This window comes from Myotis lucifugus, unplaced genomic scaffold (genome assembly GCF_000147115.1).
Source record: "Myotis lucifugus unplaced genomic scaffold, Myoluc2.0 scaffold_256, whole genome shotgun sequence".
NCBI classification, from domain to species: domain Eukaryota; kingdom Metazoa; phylum Chordata; class Mammalia; order Chiroptera; family Vespertilionidae; genus Myotis; species Myotis lucifugus.
This window is the reverse complement of record NW_005871304.1, coordinates 1,548,559-1,565,140: the sequence shown is the minus strand read 5'-3', so window position 1 is coordinate 1,565,140 and position 16,582 is coordinate 1,548,559. Positions and strand designations below refer to the sequence as shown.

The 16,582-nt window shown below is 44.5% G+C and overlaps 1 protein-coding gene across 1 annotated transcript in view; it reads right to left on the bottom strand.

The window, feature by feature from the left end:
• Window positions 1-16,582, bottom strand: part of PTPN11 (protein tyrosine phosphatase, non-receptor type 11) — a 115,740-nt gene that overhangs the window by 10,383 nt on the left and 88,775 nt on the right. Inside the window, exons 2-6 of the mRNA XM_006099057.3 lie at window positions 16,209-16,322; window positions 8,397-8,493; window positions 7,265-7,344; window positions 6,990-7,148; window positions 2,696-2,827 (exon numbers count right to left, since the gene is read on the bottom strand). Of these exons, the coding sequence (XP_006099119.1) occupies window positions 2,696-2,827; window positions 6,990-7,148; window positions 7,265-7,344; window positions 8,397-8,493; window positions 16,209-16,322 (582 nt within the window). The remainder of the gene's footprint in view (window positions 1-2,695; window positions 2,828-6,989; window positions 7,149-7,264; window positions 7,345-8,396; window positions 8,494-16,208; window positions 16,323-16,582) is intronic.

The following is a 16,582-nucleotide window of genomic DNA, read 5'->3' as shown; positions in this document are numbered from 1 at the left end:
CTGGATTTCGGCCAAAATCCCAGCACGCACACTCACTGTAGTGACTGGACAGCTCTAGGCCTCAATTTCTTCCTTTGCAAATAGGAACAATAATCCCTCTCTCACACCACTGTGAGGATTAAACAGGAGCAACTAACACACAGCCACTGCTCCGCGGATGGGAGGAGACTCAGCATGTGGGCTCCTCTGAGGACAGTGATCACTAATTAAGGTCAACCATGGTCCCAAGACTGCAAAACACGCAAAAGCATCACGTGCGGGGTCCACCCGGGCGAAGTCACTGAGCAGCACTATTCATCGTTACATCTCTTTCTGGATCTGGAGACAATCCAGCTAAGTGACATTTTAAAAGGGGATTTAAAAACAAGGACAGAGTAACTAGACCAGTGTCCACAACCAGAATCTGAACCACAATTAGAATCTTTTCTTGAATTATGTGCATTTAATTGGCTGACATCACGAAAAAGATTTTTCTGGATGTTACTGGTTAGCTAAAAATCAAGGGGCGACACAGTTGCAGGAAGGACAGTTGGGGAATGAGAGAGACCAGCTCCCTACTCATCCATGCTCCTTCTCCTTGATAAAGGTCCCTCAGGTCCCTGCCCCAACTTCTTCCCAGGCAGTTAGGAGGCTTAAATGAAATGATGTGACAGCACGTTAGAAAATATGTAACGTGTTATATAAAAAGCAGATAATAGGTGACCAGCAATTCTGGAGAAATGATGGGTCCTCTGTCACCACCTGCATCAGAGGGTGCAACACAGAAACCCAAACACCAACCCTTCCCATACCTGCTGCTCAAAAATCTCTGATACAAGATGGATGGTTGATCACTAAAACTGAAGAAAACCCCATTTGGAACCCTTGTCCAATGTCTTCTAAATCTCGCTCGCATTTCTGCTCGACAGCTGCCGTTTCCCAGCTCCTCTCAGTCTCGGCCACCATCAGAACTGCACGCCCACTGACATCAGAAGTCCCAGCATCCATCCTGGACCACAATCTCTGAGGTTCCCAACCCACGTGAGCCCCACCTCCAGGCGCCTCACTGAGCCCCTGCTCAGATTCCACACACTATCCTGACCATCACTCTCCATCACACACCCTGTCTCCATGCACTGTGACCCCTGGCAAAGCCCCCAGACCAGACAGACACAACCACCCACTTCCTCTATTTGTATGGGAGGAACAGGGTAGTGTCCATGGAGGAAAGTCACACAACCAGGTGATTGGTGTCATAAATATTCACGTTCACCACCTCATTGGGGCACTCAGCATTGCCCAGAAATTTACTGGATTTCTTGCCATAGCCCACTGTCCACTTGGGCTCAAAATCCTAAGATGTCTCTAATTCTTCCTCCTCCTCCAATAATAGCCAAACTACCCCCTCGCCCTGCAGACTTCATGCCTGGGAATCTTTCACATCCGTGACTTTTCTTGCAGAGTTTGCTCTGGCATTTTAACAAAATGTGCATTTCCATAGGAAGGACTAAGAAGGGAATAACAAGCAGAACAACTGCTGGCGTCTCTGGGAGATGTAAAGAGAAGGCCATTAGACCCAGACCATCGCAGAGGCTCCAAACAGGCCTCCCGACCATCAGGATCACCCATCCAATCCCTCTCCCACTGCCCCGCTACCAGACACCTTCCTGGCACTCCATTCTGCACGTATTCACTCGGCTGAGAACAGTCACAGGTTCTATGACAACTAATAAATAAAGTTCACACTTCTCAACATAGTGTTAAGACTCGGCCCGACTTGGTCCCAACCTGTCTCAACACAAGTTTATCCCCTAGATTCCCAAGTGCCTTCGTTTCCCACAAACCCCACTTTCCTGCAGTTTGCACTTCAGCGCCATGGCTCACAATGGCACCTCCGTCTGTGAATTCATCTCGCACGGAATCCCCATCCTTAAGGGCCCAACCTCTTCTGAGACTGTCTCCCTGGTGCCCTAGCTGGAAGGAAGCCCAGCCTTGGCAACACCATGGCACTTCAGATGTGTGGGATGGCCTGTGTCTGCTCTAGAGTACGGCTACTTGTATATGTGGCTTCTTGCTGCTATGTGATCACAATTCCTTAACGACAAAGACTGTTTCATTCAGCTTTATATCCCAAAGGCCTTGAATAAGAAAGCCCCTCTCTAACCGTACTATTAAATAAATCCAAACCTAACCATGCTTTCTAAAGTTAGTCAGCCCAGGGACAAACCTGAACTATATGCAGTTAAATCTGATGCTGTGAAATTTGATCACTAAATAGGCCTCAGGACCTGTGCACTTGCTGCTCCCTGTGCTTGGGACCCTCTTCTCTGAACTCTGGATTCCAGACTCCTCCACCTTCAGGTCTCAGCTCAAGTGACACTCCCTCAGAGAAGCCCTCCCCGTGTACTCCATCTCAAGTACCAACTCACTCCATAGCATGCCATCCTGTGCCTTCGCAGTCGGCACAATCAGAAAACTTAGTTGCTCATTTAAATTTTAAACTTCTATCTCTAGGCTCTGGGAGAGCAAAGGCTACTGTAGGTCTTGTCTGCAATGTACCAGCAGTGCCTCGAGAGTACCTGGCACATAGAAGGCATTCAACGAATGGCTGCTGAACCAGTGAGGGAATGAATGGATGAATGGTTGTAACTGCATGACCCTGGGTTGCATACCATAAACAGTTCCCAAAGTCTCTAAAATACGACAATATACTTACTTGTCCAACCTTTGACAGTTTAAGTTCTCTTAACGTATAGTCATGAGCGGCGCTTTCTTTGACGTTCCTAACACGCATGACCCCATATTCTTTCAGAGCAAACTCATCAGGCCAGTATTTGACACATTTACTCTGGAAGGGAACAGATATAAAAAGACAGTTAATATCTGTGAACCGGCAGAAAGCAAATGTCCAAGTTTTGCTTAACAACCACTAGTCTGGAGAATGGCCTTTCCATCATTGAACTGTTGGATTTCCAAAGAAGAGGAAAGAAGAGTTCAAAGTAGAAAGCAGGGACTTGGAGAACCAGGGAGGAGGGGGAAGAAAAGGCCATGTGTGCAGAGTTGTCCCATCCAACACTCAGGTCAAAGGATAGTCTGTGCTTGTTTATTTAATTCTAAAGAATCAAAGATGTGCCCAGCCAGGGCGGCTTAGCGGTTGAACATCAACCTATGAACCAGAAGGTCACGGTTCCATTCCCAGTCAGGTCATATGCCTGGGTTGCGGGCTCAATCCCCAATGTGAGGCGTGCAGGAGGCAGCTGATCAATGATTCTCTCTCATCATTGATGTTTCTATCTCTCTCTCCCTCTCTGAAACCAATAAAAATATATTTTAAAAAAAGACTCAAAGATGCAAAGAGAGGAAATGCCAGGTTGAGGGTGCTGTCTAGCAACCACTGAGATTTGAATTCTAGAGATCTGCCAGCCGCTCCGCAGGGAAGGCAAGCAAAGACTCTGGAGGTGGATGAGCTGCCCAACAAGCCAGACGGTCTGGTTCATTTCCACCCCTGCGTAGGAGGGCTCTGCGCCTTATCTAACCCAAGTGTGAATACCTCCAGCACAGCAAGGCAGCCACCGGGGTTTTGAACCAGCTGCTTTTTCTATATCCAGACCCATTTGCTACCTACTGCACACGTCACCTTCGCTTAACTGGGTGCCTGGGAATGCCAAGCCTGCAAGAGCTGCTGGCTTCAGAGCAGGCAGATGGGAAAATATAGCACCAAGAAACCATCCTTGCTGCCAAAGAGGAAGACACTCCGCTCCATGAGAAACGAGTCTGCATATATGTGATGACGTGCCCTGAGTAAAGAATGATGTTGTGTTTTGGGGTCTTTTTTCTGGGCGGGGTCACCGATGCCATTTCCTTTCCACAACCGGACACAAATATCAGCCAAAGACAATTTCCTTGTATTTTAGGAAGATGGAGAAATTCCCAGTTATAAAAATGGACGTAACAGAGCAGCTGCAGACTAGCCCCCACAATCAATGGTCAATTACAGAAAAGAAAAACATGGTAGGAGGAACATTCAACAGAATTTAATGGATGGTGCCACTTTTTTGCTTGGCACAGCTTGCGGTCATTGATTTATCATTATTTTGAATTCGGCTTTCCCTCCAGTGTTTTATAGATCCAAATACCCTGTGACAGATTTAATACAATTTTCCCCAAATGAACACCTTTAATATTAATTGTACTCAAGGCTGTTACTGGCTAATCAATTTGAGGACTGCTGTCGCTCAAGAGAACACAAAATTAAATCGTAACTCTAAAAACATTTTGTCTCACTTTAAACAGCTGTGAAATACTACAGCCCACTTCCCACTTTTCTAAACTCTGATGTACACCTTGACACAAAATCTCTAAACTGTGAGGGCTAACACTTTAGTCTTGCAATTCAAGCCCAGGGATCCAAAGGAATCCAGTCTGGCTTTTATTCTGTTCAGGGAGCAGGGAGCGGGGATGATGCTGAGAGAGCAGGGTGTCAGGAGGCCTGTGGAGAGAATAAATGCCCTCATGTCACCCTCTCCACCCACGAAGTGAAGGGGAAGAATGGGAAGACAGGCGCGGGCTGGGATGAAGAAGTGAGGAGGAGGCAGTGATCGGGCCCAGTGTCTGTTGTAGGAGCCTCTGGCAGCTCACCTGAAAGAGACAATACTGATCCTTCTGAAGGGACACGAGCATCCTGTCTTTACACCCTCAAGTCCTCTGAGAAACAGGTGGCCTCCTATAACTCTCATCGGGCAACACATAGGAAAGGGGTTCAAGGGGGTTCAGCTTTCCTTTCCATTCTGAGGGCAGGTGACACTCACCTGAAGCGGAAACTATGAAGATGCCTTAACTCGTCCATTAATTCAAGAACAGCTAATGTTACTGCAGGAGACCTTTGTTTCACAAAGACCAGATCTGGCCTCAAAGATCTTCAGACGCGTATCAACCACTAGTACAACAATGAAAATCTTATCCAATCACACTGCCCTTCACAACTACAAGAAAATTACAGTAAGAGGGCTAAAATCCAAAATCGCCCATCTGTCTTATGTTTAACTTACAGGTATGACTGCTACATTCCATGCAGCTTTTACAGAAGCCAAATCAAGTATGTCTAAAAACACACTTTGCCTAGAACACAAACACAAACACAGAACTTTTCCAAACTAAGAAAGCTGCGTGGACAGACTGGCTTTGGATAACACACAGCTATCACTCAATGAGATCTGTCTGCTTCTCTGTAAGGGTGGATGTTACAGTTTCTGAACACCTGAAGTGTCATGAAGAGTGTGGGGAGCCCTAACCAGTTTAGCTCAGTGGATAGAGCGTCAGTCTGCGGACTCAAGGGTCCCAGGTTCGATTCTGGTCAAGGGCATGTACCTTGGTTGATCCCCAGTAGGGGGCGTGCAGGAGGCAGCTGATCGATGTTTCTCTCTCATCGATGTTTCTAACTCTCTATCCCTCTCCCTTCCTCTCTGTAAAAAATCAATAAAATATATTTTTTTTAAAAAGAGTGTGGGGAGATGGCTGCTAGGCAAGCACAGCTGGAGAGAGTGCACACTGGGAAACCACTCTGGAAGGCAGTTTGGCAGAACCTACATAAATTTTCAACATGCACACCCTATGACCTAGCAATTCCTGACATCTATCCTAGAGAAACACTTGCCACATAGACACAGAAGCAAGAATAAGATTGTTCACTTCAGCACTATTTAGAAAAATTGAACACTTACATGCCCAGCACACAATGGTTAAATAAATTATGATACATATACACCATGAAACATCATGCAATTACTATGAGACAGAAGTTAGAACATGTATTTAGTGGGAGAAATACCCAAGATGCACAATAAAGTTACAGTATGAAAGCACTTTTTCATATAGTATTTTTCAGAAAATAGTACTATATATACTTCATAGGTACATATATGTAGGTAAAGGCATAAATATGTAAATATAGGTATGTAATGCCGATAGCAATGCCTTTACTACCTATACATATGTAAACACCAAGAAGAGTGTAGAATAATACACATCAAACAGGGTTTATGTTGGAGGAGGGGACTAAAGTGGATGGACAAGGGATAGTGATAAAGGCAACTTTATCAATAACTGTGCTTGAATATTTATTTGGATGTATTGTTCGGGTCATTCAAATTACTTTCTAAATGCTTAAAAGTCATGAACAGTAAGTTTATGTGACCAGGGAAATCACTGTTGGTTTATTAGTACTCTAATCACCTGAAAGCACCAGGCAGGCCCTCCTTACACTCCCTTTTCAACCACTGTTTCTGGATACAGTGGAGTAATGGCTGGATTTGCCCTCCCCACCTTAAACAACTGAAAAACCAGAAAAATGAAATAATGTGTAATAGGATTAGTAATAAGAACATTAAAAGTTATTATAAATGTATTCTATGTGTTCAAAGGTATAGGGGATGATGCACATGTAAAAAAGAAGATAATTGCCCTAACCGGATTGGCTCAGTGGATAGAACGTCGGCCTGTGGACTGAAAGGTCCCGGGTTTGATTCCGGTCAAGGGCATGTACCTTGGTTGCGGGCACATCCCCAGTGGGAGGTGTGCAGGAGGCAGCTGATCGATGTTTCTCTCTCATCGATGTTTCTAACTCTCTATCCCTCTCCCTTCCTCTCTGTAGAAAATCAATTAATTTTTTTTTAAAAGAAGATATTAAAAAGACCTTAATAAAACTTCTAGAGGTGAAATGGACAATATCTGAATGAAAAATACACACTGAATAGGGCTAACAGATTACACACTGTGGTGTTGGAAAAAACACCACACATGTAAATCCACAGATCCAAGAAGCTCAATGAACCCCAAGCAGAAGAAACCTAAAGAAAACTATACCAAAGCACATCATCATCAAATTTCCTCAACGTCCTTTTTTCCAGAGGGTCGGTTAGCTTCAGCTTAACTTGTTTATTCAATTCTTAACATGGTCAACCTGACGTGAGCAATCATTTTAAAATATTTTATCAGAAACGTATTTAATATACCTTTCCTCTCTCCACTTCTTTCGTTGTCATGACAATCACTCGGGAGTTCTCTTGAAACACCATGCGCCAAAAGTCATTCACCGTATTTTGCAGACAGCCTTGTGTGGCAATATAACTCTTTTTGGGCTTTGAATTGTTGCACTTGGTTTCAAATTCAGGCTAGAAATTTAAGAAGAAAATCCGTCCAACATTTGAAAGTTGCTTTTAGGACAGAAGAAAGGATTTAAAATAAAAAATATGTATGGTCAGAAGACGCTGTGAAGAGCTAAGTTTACCATGATAATATTGGCATTGATGTAGTCGGACACAGGCTCGTTGGGGTCACCGTCATGTAGAACAACCCTGGTATGATCGACTGGAAGAAAAAGACCACAGTCACCAAAGTACTCAGACCTCTTCAGGACAAACCTGTTCAAATCCGTTCATCATCAACATAGTCCAAGTTGTGTTCATTTAATGATAAAACCACATTAAAAAATTAAATCCTGTCAAACCGGTTTGGCTCAGTGGATAGAGCGTCGGCCTGCGGACTGAAGGGTCCCAGGTTCGATTCCGGTCAAGGGCATGTACCTTGATTGCGGGCACATCCTCAGTGGGAGGTGTGCAGGAGGCAGCTGGTCGATGTTTCTCTCTCATCGATGTTTCTAACTCTCTATCCCTCTCCCTTCCTCTCTGTAAAAAATCAATAAAATATATTTAAAAAAAAAAAATTAAATCCTAAATCAGCATAACAATAATCTGAGCACCACACTTTGCCTTTCTTTAAGAGAATAAAGTCACAATGCCGTTTTCCTGGTTTTGATAATATACTATGGACATATAGGATTTATCACTGGAAGTGCCATTTCTGGGACCCTCGTCCAAGGCCTCCATCCTTCTGGGCCTCTTTTTCCCATGGTTCCCCATGGGCTCCACCTGACAGCATCTGGGTTTAATGAGCTGTGCCTTCTGAGCCAAGTGCAGGTATGCACCCGAGTCTCCAGTCTCACGAGCTAGTGACATCAGGGAGCAGAGCGAAGAGCCCTGGAAGGAGCTTGTCTGTCCCCAGGTGAAGGAACAGAGCCTCAGAGAGAAGGTGTGCCTTTCCCAAGACCCAGGAGCCAGGTACCACAGAGCAAGGACACAAGCCCGGGACCCCAGAGGGCTCCTGGTGTGGCCTGACACTGGGAGATCATCGCTCTCAGGCAAACAGATTAATCAACAGAAGAAAACAACCACACTCAAAGCCTCCGCATGGCATTTCACTCAGTAATCAGCACGCAGGAACTCCGTGAATGAGGCCAGCAGTCCCTGTCCCAGTGGATTATTTTGGAAACGGCTCACAATTAAAAGAGGCTAAGGCCTTGGATCTGCTGCAAATCAAAATCTGCAAGAGTGACGATGACTGAGCAGAATACTGATACTTACAGGGCAGGATGTTTTTATATCTGTTTTTGTTTTTATTTTCTTGCCTCTGGCCCTCTTTTCGGCTATAGAGAAGTTTGCACTCCTGTTGCTGTAGTGTCTAGAGAGAAGCAAAAGTAAATATTATTATGCGTCAAAAGCTTTAAAAAAAAGCTTGGCTTGGTTTCTGCTTTAAGGAATTTATCCCAGGAAATGTTCACAGTCCTGAGCAATAACTCTAAGAATGCTCATGTTAACACTGTACCAACAGTGGCAAAAACACCAGAAACAACATAAATGGCCAATGGAAACAGCTGCCTAAATAACACTATTGTTCATTCATACAAAAGAACCTTCTGCAGCCATTTAAAAGATGTTCTTGGAGACTACTTCGTGCCTTGGAAAAAGAATCAGAGTAAGTGTTAAGTGAAAAGAAGCTCCACCTTGCAAAACTGTGTATGACGGAAGCCATATGTTTTGCACTCACATGTAAGATATGGCAGAAGGATTACACCAAAAAGCAATGGGGTTCTGTGTCAGATTAGTGGGATTATGAAGGCCCTTTCTCCTACTCCTCCTTCTCCTTCTCTATTTTTTCACCTTTTTTTTTCTTAAATTTTCTACAATGCATGAGTATTTATAAAAGATAAGCCTTTTAAAATAACAATTACTGAGAATAAAGAGGGTAAAGTGAACCAAATACATGCTGACAGAAGATTAGACTTGGGTGATGAGCACACAGCAGAGCATACAGATGCCATATTATAAAGCTGTAGGCCTGAAATTCATGTTAGTAGCCAGTGCTACCCGAATAAATTTAATTTTAAAAGAATGAAAGCCAGTGGGTACTGGTGTACAGGATACAAATAACAGATGTGACCCATGTTCTCGAGGAGCTGATGGCCCGCCTCCTTTTGCCATTGTTTAATTCAGAGCAACCCTTAAAGATGTCAGTTGTCAAATTTAAATACCAGAGAACCGAAGTGGTTGGGGACTGGGCCGCAGGCATGAGCTTTGTGAGCAAGGCTTTGAAGACCTCCTTTGTTAGAGCCACAGGCAGCCAGCCTGCATCTACATAGACATCCATCCCCTCATGGCCTTCTGGGCCAGACAGTGAAGAAGAAAACTCGGGGTCCTGAGGCAAGTGGTCAGGAAGGGCACCTCTGCAGGGAAGGGAGGTGGAGACCACGGGAAAGAAAGGGACTAACACAGGCAGCCACAGCGGGACTGGAACTGGCCCCATCAGAAGAGGGAATGTGCCCTAGCCGGTTTTGCTCAGGGGATAGAGTGTCGGCCTGAGGACTGAAGGGTGCTGGGTTCGATTCTGCTCAAGGGCACATGCCTGGGTTGCAGGCCCAATCCCCAGTAAGGAGTGTGCAGGAGGCAGCCGATCAATGATTCTCTTTCATCACTGATGTTTCTATCTCTTTCTCCCTCTCCCTTCCTCTCTGAAATCAATAAAAATATATAAAAAAAGAAGAAGAAAAGGAAGAGGAGGAGGAGGAGGAAGAGGAGGAGGAGGAAGAGGAGGAGGAGGGGATGTGGGGAAGAGGAAAGAAGGCACAGCTGCAGGACAGACAGGAGGGTGGATAAGCCAGGCTGAAGCATTTTCAAGGGGTAGGTTTCATTCTCAAAATGACAAAAAGTGCCTCTTCGGGGGACCGTTAGTTTCAAACAAACCTAATCTGTAACAGGAAATCACGAAAGTGAAAGGGCAAATCAAGAAAGTGAAAGGCAGACTAAAAAGAAGAGGAAAAATATATATAATTTATATATATTATGTATAGACATACTTTGTATATGTGTTATGAATATATACTTTTATATACATGTTATAAATATATATATACTTTATATATACATAATATAAATAAATGCCAAAATGGTTACTCCTTAAAGATTTCTACAAAAGTGCCAGAGTCAATATTTCATAACACAGCAGCCCTATTATTTCCATCTCATTTGTCTGAATTTCACAGACAGGTATGAAAGTCAGGAGTTTAAATTGCCATTTAACTCTCATTTTCAAAATGCAATATTCAGCTGTGACACCGGGCAAATAACGAAAGTGTTTAGCTAGCTGGAACCTGGGCAGAAGTAAAATACAATGTGAGCAGAACTGTGACAACGAAACGGCCATTCAAAAATCTTAAATGAGTGCAGATTAATTAAAGCCATCTGCCGTCTTCAAGCCAGCATTTCCTCTGAACAGGGAGCCAGTCTTACTGAGCAGTATTTGCCGTGTTATTAGGAAGGAGGTTCTTGATTTTTGAACATTAAGGTGAAGTCCAAAAAGTCCAAATACTATGAACTGACTCAATCGCTTAAAAATCAACGAAGAAAAACACCTCCAACAAAAGCTAAACGAATTTGACAGCAAAGCAAAGACTATTCACTCAGGAAACAAACCTCACGTGACACGTCACTGGCAGAGGGCGCATGGCCAGAGCAGTCTCTACAAAAGGTGCGTTTCATCCAGGCCCTCTCTGTTCAATCACCTTCCCTCTCTCCCTCTGCCTTCAAGGTCAAGTCCAAGCTTTCAGAACAACTCACAAGGCCTTCTCTTCTGAGCTCATGGAGGCCTGCCTCAAACCTCAGCTTTTACTTCACCAAGTTACTAGCCTGTCTGTATCTCAGGTTCCTCCAGTGTAGAGTGAGGATAATCCTAATTCCCTCCCCCACAGAGCTGGTGGGAGAGTGACATGAGATTACTTTGTGAAGTGCAGAAACGGGCCTGGCATACAAGGAAGCACATAAGCCGGGTCAGTGTGGCTCAGTGGTTGAACATCAACCCATGAACCAAGAAGTCAAGGTTCAATTCCCAATCTGGACACATGTCCGGGTTGCAGGCTCAATCTCCAGTAGGGGGCGTGCAGGAGGCAGCCGATGGATGATGTTTCTATCTCATCCATGTTTCTATCTCTCTCTCCCTCCCTTCCTCTCTCTCTAAAAATCAATAATTTATTTTTTTTAAAGCACATCCCTAGCTGGTTTGGCTCAGTGAATAGAGTGTCGGTCTGAGGACCCGAATGGTCCAGGGTTCAATTCCAGTCAAGGGCACATACCTCAGTTGCAAGCTCCCCCAGAGCCCGGGCCCTGGTCGGGGCTCGTGCAGAAGGCAACCAATTGATGTGTTTCTCTCACATCGATATTTCTCTGTCTTTCCCTCTCTCTTCCACTCTAAAAATCAATGGAGCCCTGGCCAGCTTGGCTCAGTGGATAGAGCGTCAGCCTGCAGACTGAAGGGTCCTGGGTTCGATTCCAGTCAGGCCCATTCCCAGGTTGTGGGCTCCATCCCCAGTGGGGGTGTGCAGGAGGCAGCCAGTCAATGATTCTCTCTCATCATTGATGTTTCGCTCTCTCTTTCCTTCTCCCTTCCTCTCTGAAATCAATAAAAATACCTTTAAATAAAATAGCACAAAATAAATCAATGGGTGAGGATTTAAAAAAGAAGAAGAAGAAAAGGAAAGGACAGGCTGAGCCCCTATCCCAAGCACAGTCAGGTGCTACGTGGCAGCTGTCTGCGATTAATAAGGACTAGCAATGGGTCTCCCCCCAGCTCACTCCTCAGTGCCCATCAGCCCATAATCATCTGTGTCCTTGCCTGAATACATTTCATTTCCCACAGAGAAAGGCTCATCCATCTATAGCCAGGCTGACAATAAAAAGAACTCAGAAGTTGTGAGTTTCCAAGCTCTGCTCTGAGGCTCCAACAGCCATGAGATCATCAGCAACCCCTGCTGAGGGTGCTTCCTCCCCAGCACCGGGCTGAAGGCTGGGAGAGTCAGAAGAAGGCCCAGCAAGCCCTGGCCCCAGGAGGTTACATTCCTTTCCTGGTTTATCTTCCACAACCTCCTTCTCCCCAGCAGCCCCTGGGGCACCAAAAGCTGAGAAGGACTGTGTCTCCATCAAAGATAAGGCTGGGAGAGGAGCAAAAAAGGCCCGTGTAAAGCTGAGACACAAGCTCCAGACACCCTGTTTCCCCAGCAATACAGCTCAGGGGTTTGCACCAAAGATGAACCCTCAAAAGGGCCCGAGGCTAGTTCCAGTCACCTGATTGCATGAGTCAAAGCAGATCTGGAGACAATGGATTGCATCAAACTATTAAACCTTTAAAGGCATCAAGAGAAAATCAAGACCCTAATCCAAGTTGTACATGTGGGAGATCCCAGCAGCACGACTGCCTGTGGATGCGACAAGTACTCACTGTACAGAACCGTCCCCCACATTTAGGGCCAGTGAACAGCACTGCTCCCCACCCGTGGCCCCCAAAACACCAGTAGCGGCTCCCCCAGTCACTGCGATGACCAAAAAGAGACCCCTACAGCCCTGGCTGGTTTGGCTCAGTGGATAGAGTGTTGGCCCGCAGACTGAAGGGGCCCAGGTTCAATTCATGGCAAGGGCACATGCCTCCGTTGCAGGTTCAGTCCCCAGCCTTGGTTGGGGCTTGTGTGGGAGGCAACTAATCAACGTGTTTCTCTTACATCGATGTTTCTCTGTCTCTCCCCCTCCCTTCCACTCTCTCTAAAAATCAATGGGAAATATCCTTGGGTGAGAATTAACAAAAAAAATACGTAAGTAAAGAGGGAAGGAGCTAAGAAGAAATGGAGGGCACAGCACAAGTCCACTCAATGAGGAAGACAGGACAATGGCAGAGGCACAAAGTAGAAGGTCCTTTAAAGGCAAAGGGAAAAAGTGACGTGGAAATGTGAAAGCACCTTTGGTTCTTAAATCTCTGCAAAGATGCCAAGGAGAGCCAGCAAATAAAAACAATTCTAAAGAGGAAAACATGACACTGGAGGGGCTGAGAGAGAGAGAGAGAGAGAGAGAGAGAGAGAGAGAGACCAAAGGAAATAAAGGCATTTCTCCAGACTGAAGCTTTTGGAATAAAACCTCTAACCGCTGCAACGCTCTGCCCACAGGAAGGCAGCAGCCCTTCTATGAGCTACGGGGAGCCTGGTCTAGATGGAAAATCCTGGGTACAGCTCATGCCCGCCATCCTGGAGTATTTTAAGCCCGAGGCTGCAGCCTGGCTGGGACTGTTGTTCACTGTGGCACTGATTAGTCACAAGGGGAAGATTTTCCACTAGGGATCATCAAAAAGAAAGCTTATTCTAGACACAGCTTTGGGGTGCACTTAAAGTCCTGTTTCCATAAAACCTAACCATCTCGAAGGAGAAATTATAGCTCCCCTGAGGAGGATGTGATCACTTTTAAAGAAATCAAACTGGACTGTGGGCTTGGAGACAGGCGCGAGCTCCTCCTGGAGACGCGCTGGTCAGCTGAGCTGCTGGTGGAATCAGGACATCTGTGTGGCTGTCAGTGAAATGACTGTAATGCCTGTGCAAACTGAAAACAGCTTCGGACCATGACAGAGAAGGGTTTGCATAACCCAAAGAAGGCTGGGCTTTAAAAACAAATCAAATTGCTAACGAAACAAGTTTTAAAGTGCGGGCGGGAGGGGGGGCAGGGGGCGGGCGGGGGGGTACTCCACTTAAAAAGTGTCGTGTGGGGTTTATATATGTGTGTATTGTGTTTGTATGTTTGTTTGGTTTTGGGGTTTTTTAATATATTTTTATTGATTTCAGAGAGGAAGAGAGAGAAACAAACATCAATGATGAGAGAGAATCATTGATCGGCTGCCTCCTGCACGCCCCACCCTGGGATCGAGCCCACAACCGGGCATGTGCCCTGATCGGAACTCAAACCGTGACCTCCTGGTTCACAGGTTGATGCTCACTGAGCCACGCTGACTGGGCTAAATATGTTTCTATTGATTTGAGAGAGAGAGAAACATCGATGTGAGAGAGAAACATCTATCAGCTGCTCCCACACGCACGCACCCTAACCAGGGACCAAGCCCAAAACCCAGGTTTGTATCCCAACCAGGAATTGAACTGGCAACCTTTTAGTGTATGGGACAATGCTCAACCAACTGAGCACTCCAGTGAGGCTATACAAATCTATTTTATATATGTTCAAAAATGTTTCATAATCAAGTGGGAGAAAAAGCACTTCCCAATTCAAACAAACTATGTGTGTGTGTGAATCAAGAAAATGTAAATAGTAGCTGATAGGTATTAATATTAAGGAATTACTATTAATAGTTTTGGATGTGATGATATTCTGGTTATAATTTTTAAAATGAAAGTTGAAGATGAAATGACATCTGGGATTTGCAATAACCAGGGCTGGGGGAGTGAATGGTGTTGTTAAAAAAGATTAGCAATTGCCCTGGCTGGTGTTGCTCAGTTGGTTGAGCACCATTCTATGCACCCAAAGACTGCTGGTTCTATCCAGGTCAGGGCACATGCTCGATCCCTGGTAGGGGGCATAGATGCTTCTCTCTCACATTGATGTTTCTCTCTCACATAGATGTTTGTTTCTCTCTCTCTCTTTCTCTCTTCTTCTCTCTCTAAAAATCAATGTTTAAAAATCTTTAAGAAAAAAAGATTTAAAAAAAAAGAAAAAAAAGATTGGCAATTGCTAATGCTAGGCGATTAGTATAATGCTGTGACACACTATTCTCTCTGCTTTTGTATATATTTGAGATTTTACATAATAAACACTTTTGAAAAATTCTTCTTCATTCAAATTTTGATGTAAGGTTTCTAAAATTTTTGTAGTTATCCGTCTTATCTCATGAGGCTTTAGAGACACTAAATGAAATGGAGTAAATGTAATTAGATGAATGTTGAAATGCTGTCTTTTATTATGGAGGTTGGCAGAGTAGAATAATAAAAAAAGCGCGAGCTTGATATTCCACAATTCTGACTTATTAAGTTCATCATCACTTCTCCAGTGATGCTTTTCATCACTGCCTTCCCTCTCTCAGCTCCTGAAAGACGGAAGCCCTGACAATCTTGTTTGCCATGGTATCCTCAGTGACTAACCCAATGCCTGGGAGAAAAGAATAAACTTCAGTTCAAGTCTCTGTTCACAATGTTGAACAAGAACTGTGAGTGTTCAATTCTGTACCCACCCTCACTGCCTCGATTCCATCAATATTTGTGGAAAGACAATTTACTTAACCTCCCTGAGCCTCAGGCTCGTCTGTAAAACAGAAATATCTCAACAAGTTGATCGTACACACTGTGACTAAAATGGCTTTATTTGGCCATTCATTCATTCATTCCACAAATATGTGTAAATTCTAAAAGTCCTACAAAAGTATGGAACAATGGACTATCTGGAGTGCCTGCTGTGTGCCAGGCAGTGTGACACATGCTAAGGACAACTACGAAGGCGAACATTGCACAATCCTTGATTCTGAGAAGTGTTCTGCCAAGTGGATGAGAAGAGAGAGGTTGAGATGACAACGTGAACTGGTAAGTGACACACCAGAGAACAACAGGAACGCTGCGCATTCCCATTGGGGGACACTCTCCTACCCGAGTTGGTTTAAGGAAAGAAGTCAGCTCACTTCACTTCCCAGCATTATAAATGTCAACCCAAATTAAAGCCGACAGGAGGCATTTCTCTTACTCGGTCACTGCACTGAGGCTGCAGATTCTTTCTGAAGACCCCAGCCAATGCTGGAAACCTCCCAAAGGAGTCAGATCCTTTTGTTTGTCTGGATTTCTGCCAGCAAACCGAAGGAGCCAAACGGAGCTACTGGCCCATCCATGTCATATAACTGCCAACTCCCTCCCCAGAATACAAGACCCTTCTGTTTCAAAGAAGCCCCTCAGACACTCGTTCCATGTCAATCAACGGCCGAATTAGGACATAGATTTGTGTCTTTCAGATCCAATTGCAAACACAAGACCAACTTCTCATCTATTAAAAATAGGACTTATTCACTCATGTTAAAAATATATTTTTTTAATAACTTACCTCAAATTCTTCCCAAAAGCCTTGTTTGACTTTATCTGTGGTCTCGGCTAATTTGCTTAGTTCTCGAACCCGGCTCTCTATTTCAGCAGCATTGATACGAGTTGTGTTGAGGGGCTAATCAAATTCAGCCGTTGGTGTGAAATGAAGAAAGTATTACAGAAAAAAAGTGTTAATGCCAAAAAACAAAACATAACAGAGATGTCTGTTTTGGTATTCATGAAGGCAAGGACAGGAAGTTCACAGGACATTGTAATTCTCAAGCATTTTCAAATACAGTTTCACTTTCTTTTCTGTTCTGTTAGGAAATAAATGTTTCTCCAATCTCCACACACACTTTACTCTGCTGGTATAAATTCAATCTGCTTTTTGTTATA